Source organism: Panthera uncia, assembly GCF_023721935.1.
Source record: "Panthera uncia isolate 11264 chromosome B2 unlocalized genomic scaffold, Puncia_PCG_1.0 HiC_scaffold_24, whole genome shotgun sequence".
In the NCBI taxonomy this organism is placed as follows: Eukaryota; Metazoa; Chordata; class Mammalia; order Carnivora; family Felidae; genus Panthera; species Panthera uncia.
In genome coordinates, this window is record NW_026057580.1 from 36653643 (window position 1) to 36676661 (window position 23019).

General features: G+C 38.3%; 1 protein-coding gene across 1 annotated transcript in view; it reads left to right on the forward strand.

Annotated features, from left to right (window-relative positions):
- CD109 (CD109 molecule) overlaps nucleotides 1–23019 on the forward strand; it is a 161706-nt gene that overhangs the window by 129511 nt on the left and 9176 nt on the right. The window contains exons 27-33 of the mRNA XM_049653909.1: nucleotides 659–835; nucleotides 10822–10903; nucleotides 12977–13205; nucleotides 16471–16636; nucleotides 18412–18602; nucleotides 19279–19434; nucleotides 20488–20553. Coding sequence (XP_049509866.1) covers nucleotides 659–835; nucleotides 10822–10903; nucleotides 12977–13205; nucleotides 16471–16636; nucleotides 18412–18602; nucleotides 19279–19434; nucleotides 20488–20553 — 1067 coding nt within the window. The remainder of the gene's footprint in view (nucleotides 1–658; nucleotides 836–10821; nucleotides 10904–12976; nucleotides 13206–16470; nucleotides 16637–18411; nucleotides 18603–19278; nucleotides 19435–20487; nucleotides 20554–23019) is intronic.

The following is a 23019-nucleotide window of genomic DNA, read 5'->3' on the forward strand; positions in this document are numbered from 1 at the left end:
TCAGAATTAGAACTCAGCCTCTGTATTTCTGAATTTTTACTTGTTTCCCCAGTCATGGTATTAGAATTTGGATAGAGGTGTCTCTTAAACATGCATTTTGTTTAATTTTAGATTACTAACTTTGAAGAATATTCCTAATCCTTTTTGACTGTGATATTCATTGAAAGACTTTGACTTGTTAATTCTACTTTGTTGTTGCTAAATAGAACACAGTGAAAACTACTCTAAGCCTTGCTCTTAAAAAAATCTTATAGTGTCTTAGTAAGAAATCAGAATGAGGTTCTAGCTATGTGAAGAATACTACTAATAAAACATTCCTTTCCTATATAAAAATGATGGTTTCCTGATGATCAATCCCTGACATATTTTTGTCCAAGAATTATTTTTTAAACTTATTTTTTGCCTAGTGTATGCCACATCTTTAACTGAGCTAAGAGTCTAATGTATCACATAATTTACAAGTTCATTGCCACTGTGTTATCAGTTATTTGGCCAGTCTTCCTAAAAGTTTGATGTAATGTTTGTACTCTGTTCCAAGCAGTGGAATAACTATTGCTTCAGTGTCCGATGCCTTCTGTACTTAATGGGAGTCTCACTGCCACCAGGAAGTACAGTTATTGAGTATTTGCTGAATGTATTGAATATCTTGTGCTTTCAGGGGATATCCTTGGTTCTTCCATCAATGGCTTGGCCTCATTGATTCGGATGCCTTATGGCTGTGGTGAACAGAATATGATAAATTTTGCTCCAAATATTTATGTTTTGGATTACCTAACTAAAAAGAAACAACTGACAGAAAACTTAAAAGAAAAAGCCCTTTCATTTATGAGGCAAGGTAAGCATTTTAGAAATATGCTTTTATTTGTAAAAACTTTTTTTTTTTTTTTAGGCAGAATTCACCCTATGCCATATTTCAGAATAAAGTGATTTGCCCTTGCTCTGTGGTTGTAGGACTAGATGGTGCTGAAATGTGCTAAAAGAATGAGCAATGGGAAGATGTAATTGTCACAAATTGCTGCTAACATGTTTAAGGAGTTAGTGTCTAGGGGGGTTTGTATTTTATTTTTTTAATGTTTATTTTTGACACACACACACACACACACACACACACACACACACACACACAGTGTGAGTGGGGGAAGGGCAGTGAAAAGGAGACACAGAACCTGAAGCAGGCTCCAGGCTCTGAGCTGTCAGCACGGAGCCAGATGCAAGGCTCGAACTCATGAGCTGTGAGATCATGACCTGAGCTGAAGTAATGGCACTTAACCACCTGAGCCACTCAGGCGCCCCTAGAGGGGCTTGCATTTTAATAAGGGGCCTAAAATTTAAAGCTACTAAACATGTAGAGGACTGATTGTTCATTTATTCATCCCACATTTATGGAGTATCTGTTAGTGCCAGTGTCAGTTCCACTGCTAAGGAAACAGAGGAGGTCAGGGCCTTTCTTCTCAAGAAATTCTCTGTTCAGTGAAGACAGTCTGTACATAAACACATGTGGTGTCATGGGGCAGGCACCTTCTCAGTGAGTTTAAAGTGTCAAGTAGGTGGGAGTTAGGAGGGAACAGTTTGCATGGGGAGGCCCTGCTGGCCCTTCAGAAAATGCCACACTGGGGATTACTCTCCCCTGACTCCTTGAGAGGTGTCTGTTCCCAGACACCAGATGCTTTGTGCCTGCAACTTGCAAATAACAACAGTTATCATTAGCTGAGTGCTTATATGTGCCAGGCAGTGTTCTAAGCCCTTTGCACCTAATACCTCATTTAAATTTTTTTTTTAATGTTTATTTATTTTTGAGACAGAGAGAGACAGAGCATGAACGGGGGAGGGGCAGAGAGAGAGGGAGACACAGAATCGGAAACAGGCTCCAGGCTCTGAGCCATCAGCCCAGAGCCCGACGCGGGGCTCGAACTCACGGACCGTGAGATCGTGACCTGAGCTGAAGTCGGAGCCCAACCGACTAAGCCACCCAGGCGCCCCCTTAATACCTCATTTAATGCTCACAGTGTTAGTATTGTCCCCCTATTTTTACAGATGAGGAAACTGAGACACAGAAAAGTTAACTTTCCCAGGGTCACGTAGCAAGTGAGTGGCGGAGATGGGATTTGAACTCCTTGCCTGGCCTGAGAGTCCATGCTCTTACACTCCATACTTAGAGAACAACAAAAACATTTTTAACAAGAATAAAGTAAATTTGATTTCCTCAAATACTCCAGAAGCCAACCACCCAAAGTTTCAGTCTCGCTTTTGCTCTTCCATGTTAGGGAACTTCTAGCCAAATCTCTGTGTGGCTGAGTTTATCTCTCGTTACAATTTGGGACACCTGCTGAGGTGAGGATTAGAGTGGTTTATGAAAAATGCTAAAAAAATCCTTGTTCAGTATAATCTAAAAATCGAGTCCACACTTTTAAACTCCCAAGTGTTTTGTTATTGGTTTTTTTTTTTTTTTTTTTTTAGGATGAATGCGTTAAATGCAAATAGAGGCCAGCTGTTAGGTTTTGTTAACTTCTCTACAGTTAAGAATTAGAAAGCTTAAAGACACTATTTTGGTGTGAGCTTTTCTTCCAGGTTCCCTCATTATGTAGGGGCGTGTTTATCCTGAACAAAATTTTATGTAATAATGGTAATAACTAACCCTGTTTAAATGTTTTACAAGTGTTTTCATTTACTTCTCCCCAAAACACTAGGAGGTGGGTGTACCGTCACTACTACCATTTTACAGATGAGGAAACTGAGGCACAGGATGGTTACATAACTTACCCCTGTTTACTCCCAGGTGATCTGGTTCTGGAATTCATGCTCTTCCTCAGACCTATAGGGGATCACTTTACTTTGCAATGTTCTTAGGTTGTTAAAAGCAGTAAGCTTAGGATGGAAAAGGTCCAGGAATTGGCCAAGATGCTTGAGTATGGCCAATGTGCAAGAGGTCTCAATGGGGCTTCTGATAAAATAGTGAGAGAGGAATGTGGGCTCCTATAGGGAAGGAGACAGCAAAGGTTAGAATCTGAAGTGTCAGGTTAGACCAGAGTGAGCTGTAAGATGTGGGAGCGAAGAGGAAAAGCTAACCAGTGTCCAAAGCTCTCCCTGGGGTAGGCTGGCACAGACAAGGGCTAAGAGAGAGGAAGGGGGTTGTGAGTCAGGAGCCATAGGCTGCATGAGAGGATAAACTGAGGAGGGCCAGGGACTGGAATCAGAGCGGGGTGTGACGTGGGTGCTGCTGTGGGGGAAAGAGATAGTGGTATATTTTCCCTCAGATTAGAGACAGGCCCTGCAGGCCTCAAATCGGGTTAGGTGTTCCAGGAAGTCCTCAAAGATCTAGCAATTGGTTCTTTCCAGACAGAGCTGCCCATTTAAAATTATCCTCCTTCAGGTGCACCTTGGTGGCTCAGTTGGTTTAGCGTCTGACTCCTGATTTCAGCTCAGGTCATGATCTCATGGTTCATGAGTTCGAGCTCCGTGTCAGGCTTTGTGCTGGCAGTGCAGAGCCTGCTTGGGGTTCTCTGTCTCCTTCTCCCTCTGCCCCTCCCCTACTTGTTCTCTCTCACGCTCTCTCAAAAATAAATAAATACACTTTAAATTATCCTCCTTCATACATGTATTTGTAGATCGTTCGTATTTAAACGCAAGAGCTTATATTTTCAAGTTCTATCATAATTAGGGTTAGGAAGTGGCACCAAGTGCTCCCTGTGGTAGTCAGTGCCATGCTAAAAACAAATGAGATTTTACACATTGCCATAATGGTTATATTAAAGGAGATGAAGAATATTTGGGATTGTCATAATTTAACTCTGTACTGTTTGAAAACAAGATTCTGACGTATTCAAAATTTGGTGTGACTGACTTCAAGCAGAAAGTACATAGGACCTAGACTGTTGCTTTTTATAATTTTGGTACATATTCTTTGGGATAATTTAATGAAATAAAGCAAAATATTTTAGAAAATGCCACATAATTCCATATTTTATATGCTTTATGAATTGTAATGTTAGGCTGGTTTCCCCCAGCCTCGTTTTCCCACCCACAAGACAGGGCTAATAAAATACCCACTTCATGGGGCTGTTTTGAAGGTTAAATAAAACATTTTCATACTTTAACACATTAAACACCCAATAACTCTTAGGCATAGTATAGTTAGTTGCATCTGACCAGGGAGTTAGGTTCCACAGTCAACAAGTAAGTCTTGTCCATCTGCCTCAAAAGCAAATGTGAAATTCTTCCACTGTCTCCATCCCGTGGTGAATCCTTCCATTCAAATACTGTCACTGCTCTCCTGGACAACTCCAGTGGCTTCCCTTTGGAAAGCCTGTCTGTTATGCCCATTCCCCTTCAATACAGGCTTGCCATATAATAAAAGGGATGTTTTGAAAATGTTAAAATCATGTCACTTCCTTGCTTAAAATTCTTTAATGGGTTCTCCAGTGGGTGAACTGGCCTTGCCTCCCTCTCTCACCTTGCCTGAGGCTGCCCTCCCTTGGCTCACTCTTGGCTACATTTGGAACACTCACTCCCAGCCCCATGGTGCTTCAGGGTCTCTCACCTTGCTCTTTCTTCTCCTGGGATCCTCTTCCCTGGTCTTTCCATGGCTTGGGTCCTTCTCATCATTTAGGTGGCATTTCCCTCAGAATGGCCTTTCCTTTCCATTTAGAAACTCTCATTTATATGATTCCATTTCATTTTCTTCACCACACTTCAAAAAAAAATTTTTTTTAATGTTTATTTATTTTTGAGAGAGCGAGAGAGAGAGAGCACGAGCAGGGGAGGGTCAGAGAGAGAGGGAGACACAGAATCCGAAGCAGACTCCAGGCTCTGAGCAGTCAGCCTGATGCGGACTTGAACCCACAGATCGTGAGATCACGACCTGAGCTGAAGTTGGATGCTTAACCAACTGAGCTGCCCAGGTGCCCCTTCTTCACCACATTTAACATTATTTAAAATTAACTTGTTTGCCTGTTATCTGTGTGTCTCCTTCGCTAGAAGGTAAGCTCCCTGACAGTGGGCACCGTGTTTAATCTTCTCACCATTGTGTCACTATATAGGCAACTCCATAAATACAGACTGGATGAATGAATTACTGTCAATATTAATTTCTTTGAGCTTTACGTTCATCATCCTAAAGTGGAGATTGGGCCCAGAACATCTCTCAAGTACTTCCGTAATTCAATGATTGTTTATAAACACTAAAGGTTCTACCTGGCCTTGGCAGGTTCTTCTTAGCTAGGAAATGGGACCCGTGGCTTCAGCTCACCTTTTGAGCTGGCGAAGTGGCTGATGGAAGTCAACACAGTGGAGTTCCCCCAAACACATTATTTCACATGCTGAACTGAATTGTATTTCAAAGTAGTGGACAAAAGCTTCTTGGTATAATGATTTTCATTATGAAATCAGTGTCTCATTTCAGAGACTGTTTTTTCTTTTGCCATCACATTTGCCAAAGTCCTTTAAATATACCGTAGTTGTTTTTATTTTTCAAGAAATTAAAGTGGCTTTGGCATGAGTCATGATTATATTATTTAAATGTCATTTATGAACAGCGCATTGTTTTACTTAAATCATGCTTGGCCCAGGAGCCTTGTAACCTAACCCATTGTTTTTTTGTTCAAAACAACAGCTACATCATTGAATGAAGTCTCTTTTGCTGTCAGAAAGAAAAAATAGAACCATAAAACAAAAACTGTTTTTGATAAGGATTAGAGATCCTGTGAATTAGAGATTTAAACCACTTGTTTTCCTCAGATATTTAAATCATAGTGCCTGTGGCTCTATTTTTCAAGCGTAGACTCAGACCAAGCCTAGTTGAAAACGCATCGTATTTTTTCCATTGACATAAAAACGGGAAAAATAGGTTTGAGAATTCTGCTGCTGCTTCTGGTCGTCACAAGAGCGGCTAGAGGCGATAGTGAAGACACTGAAAAACTAACAATCCAGGAAGTAAGTTTGCACTTTCCATGTGCGGTATCATACAGAGTAAGGGTGTTGAGGATGATTACTTTTCTTTTAGTACAGAAAATGTTTTTTATCAGCTTTTTACCAGAGGAGGTGAGTGATAGAGTTACAAGGAGGTGATTTTACTTCTTTTGTTTAAATGTAATTTTGACACTTGAGGTAAACCAAGTCACATTATGTTTAGAGTCTTTTTCTAGTTGTTTCTATGAACAGTGTTTTCATTTTTCTTATGATAAATTAAAAATATTTTACATTCATGGCCATTCCAAAGAAAATTCATGACCCAGTAAGTATGTATCTTGTCTGGCCCTTTATAAATAATAGTTCCTGGGTCATTATCCTATCAACTCTTAACTTCTTCTGTATTTTAGTTTTGAAAAGTATCTCCTAATTCCTACTGAACTATTGCTTTCTAACTCAAGAGCTATTCATGAAACTAGGAACTTAGGGCAATACTTCTATTTCCTCATAAACTTTTAGAGAAGACCATAGTTTTGCCTTTTTTACCTATCACGAAAAGTCTCTAACTGAGGTGACTGCCCTTGAATGTTGAATCGTTGTGTTTATGGTAAATATTCCAGCCAAGTCAACAGGGTCCTTCAGGATAAGCAGCTGAGGGTTCTCTGATGATGCATGGCTGGTTTAAGGTGAGGAAGGAAACCTCAAAGGATATTCCTATGAGGAGAGTCATAGAAGTTCCTCTCTCTAGGTTCTGATTCTCTTCTTTGTTCTGCCATAGGAGCAGAGCTGGAGGTTTGGAGTCTAGGGTCATCTAAGCCAGCTCAAGAAATATACTCCACAACTAGAGATTGTCTGTGAGTCCTCCCCCTCCTCTGCGCTGGCTGCCCCTAGGAGAGGAATGGTGTTAGTTGTTGATATTAATGGGGACTGTTGGAGGTCAGCCACCTGAGGGGTAATTTCCATAAGCACTGATCTCATCTGCATGATCTCATCTCTCTGGTTTTACAATAACTCATACTTGGAACTGCAGTTGTTGACGTGATTTGGGGGCTTGGAGGCACATGGTCCTGTTTTTAGAAATTGGTCCTTCTCCCCACAGAGGCACCTCCTTTAGTGATGATGGGTCCTGAACATTTTCTTTTCTTCTTCTTTCTCCTCTCCTTTCCATCCCTCCCTCCTCTCATCTCCTGCCTTCTCCTTTCCTCCCCTCCTCTGTCACATTGAGTTCACAGTGAAACTCTGCTATCTGGTGGATTTAGTCTTGAATTGGAAATTGAGGGAGAATGTCTTGGACTCTTTTGCTAATTTCCTTTGTAAACACTAGAAAGTTATTCTGCTTCTCTGTGAACTCTGACTGCCTCTGAAAAAGAAAGAGATTATATGATATGTTATTTTCAAGGTTTATGAAGACTAAAACATGTTGAAGTGAGCTAAAGTAGTGTTAATAATGCCTATCATTTTTTTTCTATTCTTACTTGTTTTCTTTTTTGAATATGTAGAACATTAATATGTTTCCAAAAGTCAAACATTCTAAAAGGTATATGTGAAGGGGTATCTCTCCCTCTTGTATCCCTTCTCCCAACTCCTTGTGGGTAACTTCATTTCTAGTTTCTTTTTCTCTGCAGAAATGAACACATATATATTTTTTCTTATTTCCTCTTTTTCTTACACAAAAGGTAGTATATGATACATGCTATTTTAGACTTTGTCTTTTTCACTTACTAGTGCATCCAGGAAATCACTCTTATGAGTTCAGAGACATACTCCTCATCTTTTTTTCACAATTGCATAGACTCCACTGAATATGTTCTACAGTTTATTCAATCAGTCTCCAACTCAGGGGCATGTAGGTAGTTCCAGTGTTTTGTTTTTTTTTTTCTTTTTAAGTTTATTTATTTATTTATTTATTTATTTATTTATTTTAATTTTTTATTTTTAACGTTTATTTATTTTTGAGACAGGGAGAGACAGCATCAACGGGGGAGGGTCAGAGAGAGAGGGAGACACAGAATCTGAAACAGGCTCCAGGCTCTGAGCTGTCAGCACAGAGCCTGACGTGGGGCTCGAACTCACGGACCGCGAGATCATGACCTGAGCCGAAGTCGGATGCCCAACCGACTGAGCCACCCAGGCGCCCCTATTTATTTATTTTGATGGAGGGAGGGAAGGAGAGAGAGAAAGAGAGAGAGAGAGAGAAGTGGGTGGATAGAATGTATGGGGGGGGGCAGAGAGAGAGAGGAGAGAGAGAAAGAATCCCAAACAGGCTTCAGGCTTCTGGCACAGAGCCCAATGTGGCGCTCAAATTCACGAACTGTGAGATGATGACCTGAGCTGAAATCAAGAGTAAGATGCCTAACCAACTGAGCCACCCAGGCGCACCTACTTCCAGTATTTTTGCAATTACAAATAATGCTGCAATGAATAATTTTCTGCACATATTTTTGGATTGTTGGAGGTGTATCTTCAGGGTAGAATCTTAGAAGTGTAATTATTGGGTCAAAAGGTATAGATACTCCCTTACACAGCAGTTGTGCATTCTGAGTTCCCTCTAGCAATGAAAGAGGTACTGGTCTCCTTACAGCCTTCCCAAGGGAATGAGTGGTCAAACTTTTGAATCTTTGCTAATAGGATGGGTGAAAAATAGTATCTCAATGTAGTTTTAATTTGCATTTCACTTACGAAGTTGAACATTTTCTCATATATTGAGGTCCATCTCTCTCTTTTTTGTGTGTGTGTGAAATTGTTTTTTTCTTTTGTCCCATTTTTTTCCGTAGGATTTTTACTTTTTTTTCTCTAAACTTAAAATATACTTTATGTAAATATATGTGTAGATATGTAGTAATCATATATAAAGATATATATAAAATATATATGTTAATATTAGGGACATTAGCCATTTATCTGTGTTACATGTTGCAAATATTTTCTTCTAATTCATCATCTTTTAACTTTGCTAATGGTGCGTTTTGCCATGGAAAAGTTTAGAACAATTTTTGTGGTTAAATTTGTTAAATATTTTCTTAAAAATTGGATGGTTAGAAAGCCTTATCCTATGCTCATAGTATGGAGTGATACCTATTGTTCATTGAGGGCTTGCCATGTAAAACGTACTGTTCTGAGGACTTTTCATACATTAATCACTGAAAGAGTTCTGTGAGCTAGCAGGAAACAGCAGCTTTGGAGACATAAACCTTGGCTATGTCCGGTCATAGAAGTTGGCTAATTTCTGGCTTCAATACCTCCCAGCTGTATGACCTTGCACTTGGCGTGTTCTGAGTTCCAGTGTCATTATCCCTCAAGATGCTACCTCTAGATAGCATCTCCATCATAGGGTTGTTGTGAGAATTACCTAAGTTAATATCTGAAAGGGCTTTGAACAGTTTCTGACACATAGTGTTGGATAAAGGTTGGATATTTAATTATCGTACTGTAGTATTTCAGTTTTAAATATCAAGATTATAACCCCATTGTTTAAATTAAGCAAAATTCTGACATCACCTAAATGTTGTTTATATTTCTTTTACTATAGGTGTTAAAGATCACCATGAAACAGTGTCTTGTTTTTTACACTCTTTATCTTATTGTAGCTTAAGTCAGATACTCAGATCTGGGTGTCTTGGGAAAGGCAAGAAGGGAGGACAGTTTGGGACATGGCAAGAGCAGATTATAATTTTAAACCATTAATGCTCATGTTTTGTTAGTTAAATATGAATAATTCTAGTTATTGATTCTTCTAAAATGTGTTATTCATAAAGTAAACTTTTTTTGTTACTGGAGTTTACGAGGGATTGAATTCAACATTTTAAAAATGTTTCTGGTTGCCAGGCTCTATGTGACCATGCTGCAAAGTTCATCCTGTGTGACATCACCTGCCTGTAGTGGAATCTTGGATAAATTACTGCTATTTTAATTTCATTTTTAGCAACTTACTTTGTTGTGGGTTGTTTGGTGAATCTTTTAGTGTTTGGCCTATGATTTCTCAGTCACTGGTCTTTGAGACCTGCATGCATTGCTTTGCAAATATGAAACATCTGCCTTATTTGCACTATTTGTTTGCGAATATGAATCATCTGCTTTTATTAAAGCAGCTGCATGAGCCTTAACCCCCTCCTCGATTTACTTGTATAGTGAGACTTCATTACCACTGCTGGGTTCTTTTTTGTTTTTTGTTTTTTTAGTTTTTTAAAACGTTTATTTATTTTTGAGAGATAGAGAGAGAGAGAGAGAGAAACCAAAGCTCTGAGTTGTCTGCACAAAGCCCTATGTGGGGCTCAAACTCATGAACCATGAGATCCTGACCTGAGGTGAAAGACACTTAACTGGCTGAACAACCCAGGCACCCCATGTTTTTTTCTTTCTTTTTTTTTTATAATGAGAATTTGGATTGAGGTGGTTGGTACACCAGTTGGTCCTTTGGTTTACCTCAGTTGGCCATGGCCAAAAAATTTTAAAGCAATTCTCTTAGATTATTTAGCAATTTTCCCCTGCTATTGTTGGCCTAAAAATTGAAAGTATTTTTACCTTTCATTTTAGCCTTAAACTTTAATTATGATACTTTAGGTACAAACAGTTTTATATGATTAAGCATGGAAACTATTGTAGTCAACACTACAGAGTTAAATAAAACTTGGCCTTTAATTTTGCTTGCTTTAAAACAGCTAGAATTGTTGTCTCTGTTATAGTATTCTTCTGAATTTAATTTGGGGTTATCACAGTTCTTATTTTACACATTCTACTTAAAAAGTGTTGATATTTTAAATCTCTCACAGCACTTAATGTAGAAAGTATTCAATATTAGTTCTTAATTTGATATCTTCTTTCCCATTCTCTGTTCATGTTTCCTCAGTATAGAGTCATGATTAGAAACTCATTCATTTCAAGTTGTGATACATTGATTATCTATTTTTGTGTCTTCAGGTTATCAGAGAGAACTTCTCTATCAGAGGGAAGATGGCTCTTTCAGTGCTTTTGGGAATGATGACCCTTCTGGTAGTACTTGGTAAGTGTTTTACTAACAGAACAAATCTGCCACGAATGGGCTCTCATTAGCTAATTAATTGCCAGTTAATAGCCAATGGGCTCTCAAAATGGCCATGAAATTGACAGATGTGTCCCTGTGTATATAGGCTTGTAGGTTTCTTTTCCTATTGCCTGGCTTTAAAGTAGATTTTCCTTTTAAAATATGGTTTTAAAGCAATAATAAGTAAAGTGTTTTTATTTAGAAAAGATAAGTCATACATCCTTTTTTTTTGTGGTGAGAAAAACAATAAAAATACTTACAATGATCGTGTCATTGACAAGAAAAACGGGTTAGAAATACTGAGTGATTGTGACATAGTTCTTTTCTTTATTTTTAAAGTTTTTTATTGGAGAGAGAGCATTCAAGCAGAGGGAGGGCAGAGGGAGGAGAGAGGCTCCTATACTTCCTCACAAGCCCTGACACAGGGCTTGATCCCACCATCCTGTGATCATGACCTGAAACATAATCAAGAGTCGGATGCTCAGCTGACTGAGCTACCCAGGTGCCCCAACATAGTTCTTTTCTTAATCAGACATGGTCAATACAAATTTTGTGTTAACACAGTCAACGTTGTTTCTTTAAGGTTATTATTATTATTATTTTCTTTGTGTGTGGAAAACAGTGATAGAATTAAGTAATAAACATCCACATTTCCTCCAGAATGGAATCTATGTGTGGCTGATTTTGGATGATTACTTTCTCTCCTTGAACTATTGTTAATTCTACATTTCACTCAGAAGAAGATTGACTAACTGTAGCAGTCAGGTTAGACAAGGCACACTGTGGTAACAACTACCCCTAAAATCCCTTAACAAGGGTTTTTCTTGCTCAGGCTGCATTTCTTCTTTGGGTCGGCAGGGGGCTCTGTAATCTGCTCAACAGCCACCATCTCACCAGGAGGCTCCAGGCTTGCAGCAGCCTGGAAAGAGAAGGCTGGAGTATCCACCACTGGTAATCAGGTGCTTCAACCTGGGTGCAACATTTCTTCTCAGTTTATCATTATCAGAGCTGGTCACATGGCCATGCTTAACTTCAAAAGGGCAAAGAGGTGAATTTCTGTGCATACTCAAAGTAAAATAGAGGACCAGATATTACTGAATATTGGTGATATTTATCACACTAAACATTTCATAGGATGAACCATATCTGCTTCAGATTTTCTTTTGGCATGCATCAGGATATAGATTCATAAATAGAAAGGTTTCAGTGTTTTATTGCTTGATGATCTTTTCATCTAAATATTTAGGTGAAATATTGTTCTGTAGCAAGCATTGGCAAACTTTTGCTATAAAGGCTCAGATAGTAAATATGTTAGGCATTGCAGGCCACATAAAGTCTCTGGTGTTTTCTTTCTTTCTTTCTTTCTTTCTTTCTTTCTTTCTTTCTTCCTTCCTTCCTTCCTTCCTTCCTTCCTTCCTTCCTTCCTTCCCTTTAAAAACCATGCTCAGGTGGAGGGTGGTGGAAGAGAGGCACACGTAAATAGACCCTGGGCTGGATTTGGCACAAGGACCAGATTTGGCCCAGACAGATTTGGTTCGTAGGCTGTAATGTTCTGACTCCTGTCTCATAGGAGAGAAACTATCCATTTTTGCTAGTTTAACGTACTCTGGTTTGACTGTGAATTATATATAGTTAATCCATGGCTTTAGGGCTGAGTGAAGTGTGTGGTGGGATCTTCTTTGGTAAATAACTAGAAAAGTCCAAAGATGATAACCTTGGACAGTTTCTTCAACTCTCCTGGAGTGTTGAATTCCCAATCTATAAAATAATAAGGCAGGATTAGATGATTTCTAAATTCCTTTCCAAATCTGGTATTTTGTGAGTTGACCTGGAATTTCTTGACCACACTCAAGTGGAAAATGTATCCACCAGCTGGGCTGAGATGTTTATGTTGTTTCTTGGTTGTCTTTCTTACCTTTGTTCTTTCTTTAGTGATCATCCTTTGGTGAATCTTCTGGTAGAAAATATGTTGTTATTGTTGATATTTTCTCGTTCACTGTTAGAGGACTTCATAGAGTGTATTTTATATGTTTTTTCTCCTTTCTCACCTAGGTTGTCAGCTTTTGTTTTAAGATGTTTCCTTGAAGCTGATCCTTACATAGATATTGATGAGAATGTGTTACACAGAACATATACTTGGCTCAAAGGACGTCAGAAATCCAATGGTGAATTTTGGGAGCCAGGAAGAGTGATCCATAGTGAGCTTCAAGGTGGCAATAAAAGTCCAGTGACACTTACAGCTTATATTGTGACTTCTCTCCTGGGCTATAAAAAATATCAGGTACTTAATCTTTAATTTAATAAATTATGGGTGGAAAATCGCAAGGAAGGTAGGTCTTGATGGATCAAATGTCTGGAAACTTAAAGACTTTTGCAATTGTATATCACTTTTGAGGTCTGAATTTGGACACCTTTGGCTTTGCATTTCTGGCTTTATTTTAGAATCTGAAAATGAAAATATTAACCCACTCTTTCAGAATAACAAAGAGAATTCTAAAAATTCTTTTTAATATAACTGTTTTTGTACTTGCTATTAGTAAGGTAAATCAATACATATTTTATCATTGGAAAGGTTAATTTCTTAGGGGAAAGAAAATTCTTCAGAATTTGGGAATGTATTCTAGCACATTTAGATTGCAAAGGATTTTTTTAAATTTCTAAAATAATATGGAGCAATGACCATGTCTGCTAATTTAGTACATAGTACACCGACACTCTAAAAAGCATGTTAAGTAGGCATGGATGTCTGGATGAGAATGTGTATACATGGAAAGTTATGCTAATGAGCTTAATTCTGCTCCAGAGCTGTCTCAGTGATTGATGCCTTTATTGCCTTAATGCCAGCTGCATTTCACATGATTGAAAACAGCCATTCTCTGTTGTAAGCTCCTGCCATTTCCCTAGTCCAGTACTAGGCACATGGAAGATAACTTTCCCCTAAATTTAGAGCCTTAACACCTGAGATCAGATATGAGTAACATTTTTCTCTTTTTTTTTTTTTTCAACGTTTATTTATTTTTTTGGGACAGAGAGAGACAGAGCATGAACGGGGGAGGGGCAGAGAGAGAGGGAGACAGAATCGGAAACAGGCTCCAGGCTCTGAGCCATCAGCCCAGAGCCTGACGCGGGGCTCGAACTCACGGACCGCGAGATCGTGACCTGGCTGAAGTCGGACGCCCAACCGACTGCGCCACCCAGGCGCCCCAACATTTTTCTCAAACTATATTTTGTGCTCTTGTCTGAGTTCATGATATTAAATGGTAGAAAAAATTCTATTTTTTATTTCTTATTCCTTCTAGGGAATGGTGCCTATTTACTCATAAAAACTGGAAAGCAGTGTTCTTTTCTTTTTAAATTTTTTTTCTTTTCTTTCCTTCCTTTCTTTCTGTTTTTATTTAAATTCCAGTTACTTAACATACAGTGTAATATTACTTTCAGGTGTAGAATTTAGTGATTCAACACTTCCATACATCACCTGGTGCTCATCACAAGTGTACTGCTTTAGTCCCCATCACCTATTTCACCCATCTCCCCATTCTCCTCCCCTCTGATAACCATCAGTTTGTTCTCTATAGTTAAGAGTCCATTTGCCTCTCCCTCATTTTTACCTCCTTTGTTCATTTGTTTTTTTTTTTATTTGTTTTGTTTTTTAAATTCCGCATCTGAGTGCAATCCTATGGTATTTGTCTTTCTCTGACTTATTTTGCTTAGCATAATACTTTCTAGCTCCATCCATGTCATTGCAAATGGCAAGATTTAATTCTTTTTTATGGCTGAGTACTATTGCAGTGTGTGTGTGTGTGTGTGTGTTTGTATGTGTACTACATCTTCTTTATCCATTCATTAGTTGGTGGACACTAGGGCTGTTTTCATAATTTAACTATTGTAGACAATGCTGCTATAAACATTGGGGTGCATGTATCCCTTCGAATCAGTATTTTTGTATTCTTTGGGTAAGTGCCTAGTAGTGAAATTGCTGGATGGTAGGGTAGTTCTATTTTTAATGTTCTGAGGAACCTCCAGAGTGACTGTACCAGTTTGCATTCCCACCAACAGTGCAAGAGGGTTCTCGTTTCTCCATATCCTCGCCAACACCTCCTGTTTCTTGTGTTGTTGATTTTAGTCATTCTGACAGATGTGAGGTGATATCTCATTGTAGTTCTGATTTACATTTCCCTGATGATGAGTGATGTTGAGAATCTTTTGATTTACCCATTGCCATCTGTATGTCTTCTTTAGAAAACTGTCTATTCATATCTTCTGCCCATTTTTAAAAAGATTTATTTTTTTTTATTTTTAAGTAATCGCTACACCCAACATGGGGCTCAAACTCATAGCCCCAAGATCAAGAGGCATATGATCTACTGACCAAGCCAACCAGGTGCCCCTCTTCTGTCCATTTTTAATAGGATTATTTGCTTTTTGGGTATTGAGTTGTATCATTTCTTTATATATTTTGGATACTAACCCTTTATCAGGTATGTAATCTGCAGATATCTTTTCTCATTCCATAGGTTTGCCTTTTAGTTTTGTTGATTGTTTTCTTTGCTGTGCAGAAGCTTTTTATTTTGATGTATTCCCAATAGTTTATTTTTGCTTTTGTTTCCCTTGCCTTCAGGAGACACACCTAGAAAGAAGTTACTATGGCCAGTGTCAAAGAGGCCTGTGTTCTCTTCTAGGGTTTAATGGTTTCAGGTCTCATATTTAGGTCTTTAATCAATTATGAATTTATTTTTGTGAATGGCGTAAGAAAGTGGTCCAGTTTCATTCTTTTGCATTTTGCTGTCCAGTTTTCCCAACACCATTTGTTGAAGAGACTTTTTCCTATGGGATATTCTTTCCTACTTTATCAAAGATTAATTGACCATGTAGTTGTGAGTTCATTTCTGGATTTTCTATTCTGTTGATATGTGTGTCTGTTTTTGTGCCACTACCATACTGTTTTGATTACTACAGCTTCATAATATAACTTGAATTCTGGAATTGTGATGCCTTCAAGCTTTGCTTTTGTTTTTCAAGATTACTTTGGCTATTCAGGGTCTTTTGTGGTTCCATACAAATTTTAGGAGTGTTTGTTCCAGCTCTGTGAAAAATGCTGGTGGTATTTTGACAGGGATTGTATTAAATGTGTAGATTTCTTTGGGTAGTATAGACATTTTAACAAATGTGTTCTTCCTGTCCCTTAGCATGAAATGTCTTTCCATTTGTTTGTGTCATCTTCAATTTCTTTCATCAGTGTTTTATAGTTTTCAGAGTACAGGTCTTTCACCTCTTTGGTTAGGTTTATTCTTAGATATCTTATGTTTTTTCTGCAATTATAAATGGGTATGATTCCTGCATTTCTTTTTCAAAAGCAGTGTTATTTTCAAAATGAATAGCAAATATTTAAATGTCAATGATCATCATTGATTCCTATTGCCTAGGACAAAGTTAGGGGCTTAACAGACACTGAAATTATTTTTTGAATAAATGTTTAAAAATACTTTTCATTTAAATGTGTGGTTATGGGTTATTTTCAATAGTAAAATATATGTTTTTTTTTCTAGCCTAATATTGATGTACAAGAGTCTATCAACTTTTTGGAGTCTGAATTTAATAGAGGAATTTCAGACAATTATACTTTAGCTCTTATAACTTATGCACTGTCATCTGTCGGGAGCCCTAAAGCCAAGGAAGCTTTGAATATGCTGACTTGGAGAGCAGAACAAGAAGGTAATGCATGGGGTCATTTGAGATTGTTAGACTGCTATGCATTATGAAATATATAAATTATGTGAAAAGGTTTTGTAAGCCAGATATGAAGTTGATAACATTTATATCTTCAGAATGTGAAGAGGGGTACCTGGGTGGCTCAGTGGATTCAGTGTCCAACTTTGGCTCAGGCTATGATCTCATGGTTCGTGAGTTTGAGCCCTGCATCAGGCCCTGTGCTGACAGCTCAGAGCCTGGAGCCTGCTTTGGATTCTGTGTCTCCCTCTCTCTCCGCCCCTCCCCTACTCATGCTGTGTCTCTCTCTGTCTCTCAAAAATAAACGTTAAAAAAATTTGTGAAATGGAAGAAAAATGAAATGCAGATGAGATCAGATGGGTCTGACATGGCTGCTTCTGCTCTCCCTGAGTTTTCTAGAGAATTCGGGGCTTGGTTGTTTCCTTCTTTCAGATATGTTCTGCCCTATGTCAGTTACCTTTTGAGTTCTCTGATACCATTTCTGGTTGGGTGGCCTTCAATGGTCCGTAGGATGTTGGGTTGTGGAGAGACTTGGGTTTGAATTCTGGTTCTGCTACTTGCTTTTATAAGCTTCAGTTTCCCTAGATGTAAAATGGGAATAACTCCTAGCAAATGTTCAAAATTTGAATGAATATGCTAACTCATAGAATGCGAATGCCACAAAATGCTGTTAGTGAGTTGGGTGACTTTTTGTTTTAATGAACTACAACAGGACAAAAAGTACAGGTGTTGCTACTTCCCAAATGGCCTCTTTGGTCAGGGATCCAGGGAGTGGTGTGGGTGTGTGAGGGAGACAGAGAGAGAGATAGGTAGATAGACAGACAGACAGACACAGAGATGGGGATGGGTGGGCAGAAATAATTTTAGGTAATGTCTACTGATTCAAAGCCCTGTTAATTCAAGAAGGGATAATTGTAGAAAGTGTTTTCCACACTACACTACAGAAAGTGATTTCTAAGAGTGTGAAAAATATTGCATTATTGTTAGCGGTACCTTAAAATGAATTCTTACTATTTTTTTTTTTTTTTTTTTTTTTTGCCTGTTGCAGTGCTGGGGATAGATTATTACACAGAGATGGAAGTCCTTGGTATTCCTTCTCTGCTTGTACAAGTGGTAGTTATTTCACATTCCACCTAAGTGTAATCATCATCTAAAGAGTAATATTTGAAAGGGGGTAGGGAGCACCAAGTAAGATGTTCCTCTGGGGGCAGCAGGGATATTTCTAGGAAGATTGTCAAGTTGGCCAGAGTCCTTCATTTTTTCTTGGGGCCTTGGATTTTGAACTTATAACACCAAGTTTCAGATAATGAAAAAAAAGGCGAGGTTTCCTAGAACATTAGAGCTGGTTAATGGCAGATTCCCAGAACAGGGTTCTTTCTAATGTATCCTAAAATATTTTTGGGATGGCCTGGTCAGAAATCTTCTAGAGTATATATTTTTTCTTATTTATAGCTGTTTAGTCTTGAGCCAAACATGTGGGATTTCTCTTGGGAAATTATTTTCATCAAAACATTCTAAAATATAAGCAAGAGGAAAAGGATGAAAATTTAAAAGTTATGATAGTTTAGAAAGTGACATATAAGTGAATGCTTATATGTGTGTCTGTGTTTGTGAATACACATGTATTTGCATGGCATAAATATATATGTATATATTTTTATATATAGCCAGGTAGAACTTGGACCAGTGTAGGGATATTTAATGGTATAAAATGTAATTTTTGTTCAGTTGGCCAGACTATTATTACTTGTCTTTTGCAGGAGGCATGCAATTCTGGGTGTCTTCAGAGTCTAAACTTTCTGAATCCTGGCAGCCACGCTCCCTGGATATTGAAATTGCAGCCTATGCGCTACTTTCACACTTCCTGCAATATCAGGTTTCTGAGGGAATCCCGATTATGAGGTGGCTAAGCAGGCAAAGGAATAGCTTGGGAGGTTTTGCATCTACCCAGGTGAGTGATGATAGTTTTTAACTTTTTAAATGTTTATTTATTTATTTTGAGAGAGAGAGAGTGCACACGCACAAGCCTGGGAGGGGCAGAGAGAAGGAGAGACACAATCCCAAGCACTCTGGTGCAAAGCCTGATGTGGGGCTCGAACTCACGAACCATGAAGTCATGACCTGAGCCGAGATCAAGAGTCGGATGCTTAACCGACTGCACCACCCAGGCGCCCCATAGTTTTTAATTTTTTTAACTAATTAATAGTTTAAATATATACGTAATGTTTTAAAGGAAGTATATGATTGCTTTTTTCATGACTTCATAAAATTGGCAATTAAAAAATTTGGTACCTTAAGTCAAAGGTCTGAGTTACTCATTTTAATTTTTTCTCATCACTGATATAAACAACGTATCTGATATGTATATGGAATAAATTAGTTCCCCATTATGTTGGTCATCTTTCATCTATGGTAACTGATACAGTAGATACTCAGCTTCAATCAGCGGATATTTTCCACACCTTTCCTGTACTGTAGGTCAAGGACATTCAAAAATGAATAAAGGAGAGCTCCACTCTCAAGGAAGGTGGATGAATGCATAGTGGGTGTCCTAAACATTACTAAATTTACTCTTTGGTGACCTTGATATATACTTACATGCACACATGTTGTTCTTTCCTCAACAGGACACCATTGTGGCCTTGAAGGCCCTATCTGAATTTGCAGCTCTAATGAACACAGAAAGTACGAACGTCCAAGTGACTGTGATGGGGCCCAGTTCACCAAGTCCTATAAAGTTTCAGATTGACAGACAGAACTGCTTTCTTCTCCAGATGGCAGAGGTATGGACAAGGGGGTGGTTATTTAAAATTCCATGTGGATGATTCCTTATGCTGGAATGCTATTTTATTTCCATTCTATCGACTTCAACAAAGACTTGTTTCTAGAGCCTTGTAAAGGGACTGGGGGGAAGGAGTGTCCTCCGTTGGTTGAACTGCTGAGCTGGGGAAGAAAGGAGGGGATGGGAACTTTGGAAAGATTTGGAAAAGGAGGAACCATGGGCTCTATCATATTGGGAAAAGAATGAACACACCTGTTGAGTTCCTATTCTTTGCAGGCACTGTGCCAGATTTCTTTACATGTGCTATTGCATTTACTTCTCAAACCGACACTAAGAAAGTAAGTACTTTCATCCCCACCATGCACATGATAAAACTGAAGCTGAGACAGAGGTTAAGTAACTTGTTTAAGATTATGTTGCTAGCAATAGTAGAGCTAGGGTTTGAACCCATGATTTCAGACCATGTTCTTTTTTAGCTAGACCACATGTCCTCTTAGGAGAATTGATAGAGCCAGTAGTAGGATTCTTCCTTTGAAACGTAATAAAGGACTATTCTAGACCCTAACTTTATTCCTGTGGTTAACCTTGTGGGAAGTTGAGAGTGAGGGATGAAAGTGCTAACTTCAAGGCTGAAAAATGAGGAAGGGGAATAGTGATAGAAGAGAAGGAATAGTGTTCATCATAATCAATGATCATGTGCCACTGGGTTCGTGGGAAGGCCAGAAGATTAGGTGCTGACTAAGGGAGACTGGAGGAGGGAGATGACCGTTGTTTCTTGTCTTTCCTGCTTCAGAAGGGCAGCCCTGACTATGGCACTGATGTGCCCTCCCAAAGGGCAAAGGTGAGGGTGTGTGGAGAGTGTCCCTTCATCTGTCTTCACCTCTCTTCTCTGATGAGCCCATAGCTTTTGATATGTGAGACTGTGCAAAATTCTTAGAGCTTCCCACAGATGGCATACACTGCCAGTGAGGGATAACACTGATCTCTTGTGCTACCTGGAAGGACCTAGATATGGAATATTAATCTTATTCACCTTTTTTCCACCTTTATTCAGCTTTCAGTGGTACAGCCAACTGCAGTTAATATTTCCGCAAGTGGTTTTGGATTTGCGATTTGTCAGGTATGTAACAATGTTTATTTTTGTTTAGTTAAATATGGCTTGTTTTAATAATTTTGGGGGGTACTGCTAAATCTTTAACTTAATGTATAAAATTCTTGAGGATTTATTTCTGTGGACTTAGGCAAGATAGATCACTCTCTTTAATAAAAAGTATCAGAGATGTTACTAGTAGTCAGTTGACAGTAACCAAATGGATTGATAACCTTGGAAAAATATTTCTTGAGTATCATATGCTTTTTGAAGTTAGGATTAATTCTTCCAATGTGATTCATGTGACTTGTTGGGAAGTCCCAACTTTCACTTTTTTTGTGAAAATACAGCTCAGAAATTCTAATGCTGGGAGAGTTTCTACTATGACTTGATAAATAAATACATTTAAAATTTTACCTATAACTTTTTAATATCCATTTAAAAACATAAAGGTCAACATGATATTATAAGGAATTGACTTGAAGATAGGAAATGTGTCCTTTTAATGGAAAATCTTATACAATAGTAAATAAAACAATTAGAGCATGTTACGTTTAGCGCTTTGTTATAAGAATAAAATCCAATGAAACTTACCCTTAATGGTGCAATAGGGCTAGAATAAAATCAAAATAGTATGTAAAATCCTGAGTCGAATAGTTATTATAGTACATAATACATTGAAAATTACAGGGACTTGACATAATCTTTAAAAAAAATTTTTTTTCATGTTCATTTATTTTTGGGTGAGAGAGACAGAGGCAGAGCATGAGTGCGGGAGGAGCAGAGAAAAAGGGAGACACAGAATCTGAAGGAGGTTCCAGGCTCCGAGCTGCCAGCACAGAGTCTGATGTGGGGCTCGAACTCATGAACCATGAGATCATGACCTGAGCCATTAACCAACTGAACCACCCACGTGCCCCAGGACTTGACATAATCTTACTGGAAACCAAAAACAATATGTGATGGGACCAAAAATGGTTATGTGTTTGGTTAGAATATACAAACCAAACAAACCCTGAAAGAGTTACTGAGAAAGTTAAAAAATGGCTATGATAGAGGAAAGTTACTTTTCCAAAAAACCATACAAGTATTCTAGTTGAAAGGACAGATATACTAGCTAAGGAGGGCAGATAGAATTATTTCTAAGTGATTCTAAGATTATTTTATATGATATTCAAAACATAGCAGTAAATGTTTTTTAAAAATCAAGGAAAAATGATCACAGTTAAAAGGAATAGTATCCAACAAAAAGGATAGAAAAAGAAAAGGGTGAATAATTTATATTTGTCTTTACTAACAAAGGCCATGTGAAAATTCTCATTCCCAAGCTGTCTTTCAATGCAAATAGCAAATCTAAAAGTAAATACAAAGGCTATTTTAGGTATAATTGAAAAACTATATGTACTTAAATCACCAAATTGGTTGGAATTGATTCTTGATAAACCAAATGTAGACGAATTACTGAAGCCAAATGAGTTTTACTTGAGTTTTGAAGGAACACAGCAGTAAATGTGGTACCTACTGGAGTGCCTGGGTGGCTCAGTCAGTTAAGCATCTGACTTCAGCCCAGGTCACGATCTCGCGGTTCGTGGGTTCAAGCCCCACATCAGGTTCTGTGCTGACAGCTCAGAGCCTGGACCCTGATTCAGATTCTGTGTCTCCTTCTCTCTGCCCCTCCTTTGCTCATGCTCTGTCTCTCAAAAATGAATAAATTGTTAAAAAAAAAAAAGGTACCTGCTGGTCAGAACACTCACTATTCCAAATCTGTATCAACATGCAGAAATCTTATAGGCACTTCTCATGATGGAGAAACAAATTGCAAAAAAGTTGGTCACCCAGAAATAGTTACTGAGATTTCTTTTAGTTGATATTTTTGTAAGCACTCTGGATACAGAAAAGCAAAGAAACTTCTCAGGTTTGCAGTAAGTGTTAACCTGTTTGAAGTACTAAAATGCTAAACTGTTGGAAATAAACTGCAAGACATCTCAAAGTTTTCTGAATGGGCAGTTGAGCTTTTTGTAGGTCAAACATTAACCCTAATACTACATTATAGATGAGTATTAATTATGATCCAGAGGACACATTTTGTAGTTCTTGTTTGTTTCCTGATGACGTTGGTCTCTAACGACAATTGCATGCCACTGGAACGAGGATGATGGAAATAACAGAGACCGTCTCTCCAATTTTATGAAACCATTCTTCAGCTCCTCTAAGAATATTCTAAAATTTTAATTGTGGTTCCAGAAAGAGTTAGAGAATATTCAGAGTGAGATAACCAGAATGATCAAGGGAATGAAGGATTATATGAGCTAGGTGTAGCAGAATAAAAAGTTGTAATTCTTAGGTTTGAAAGAGGAAGGCTTAGAAAGAATATTTTTTAAAGTGTGAAAATCAGGGGCACTTGGGTGGCTCAGTCAGTCAGTGAAGTGTCTGACTCTTGGTTTCGGCTCAGGTCATGATCTCACAGTTCATGGGTTCAAGACCCGTGTCAGGCTC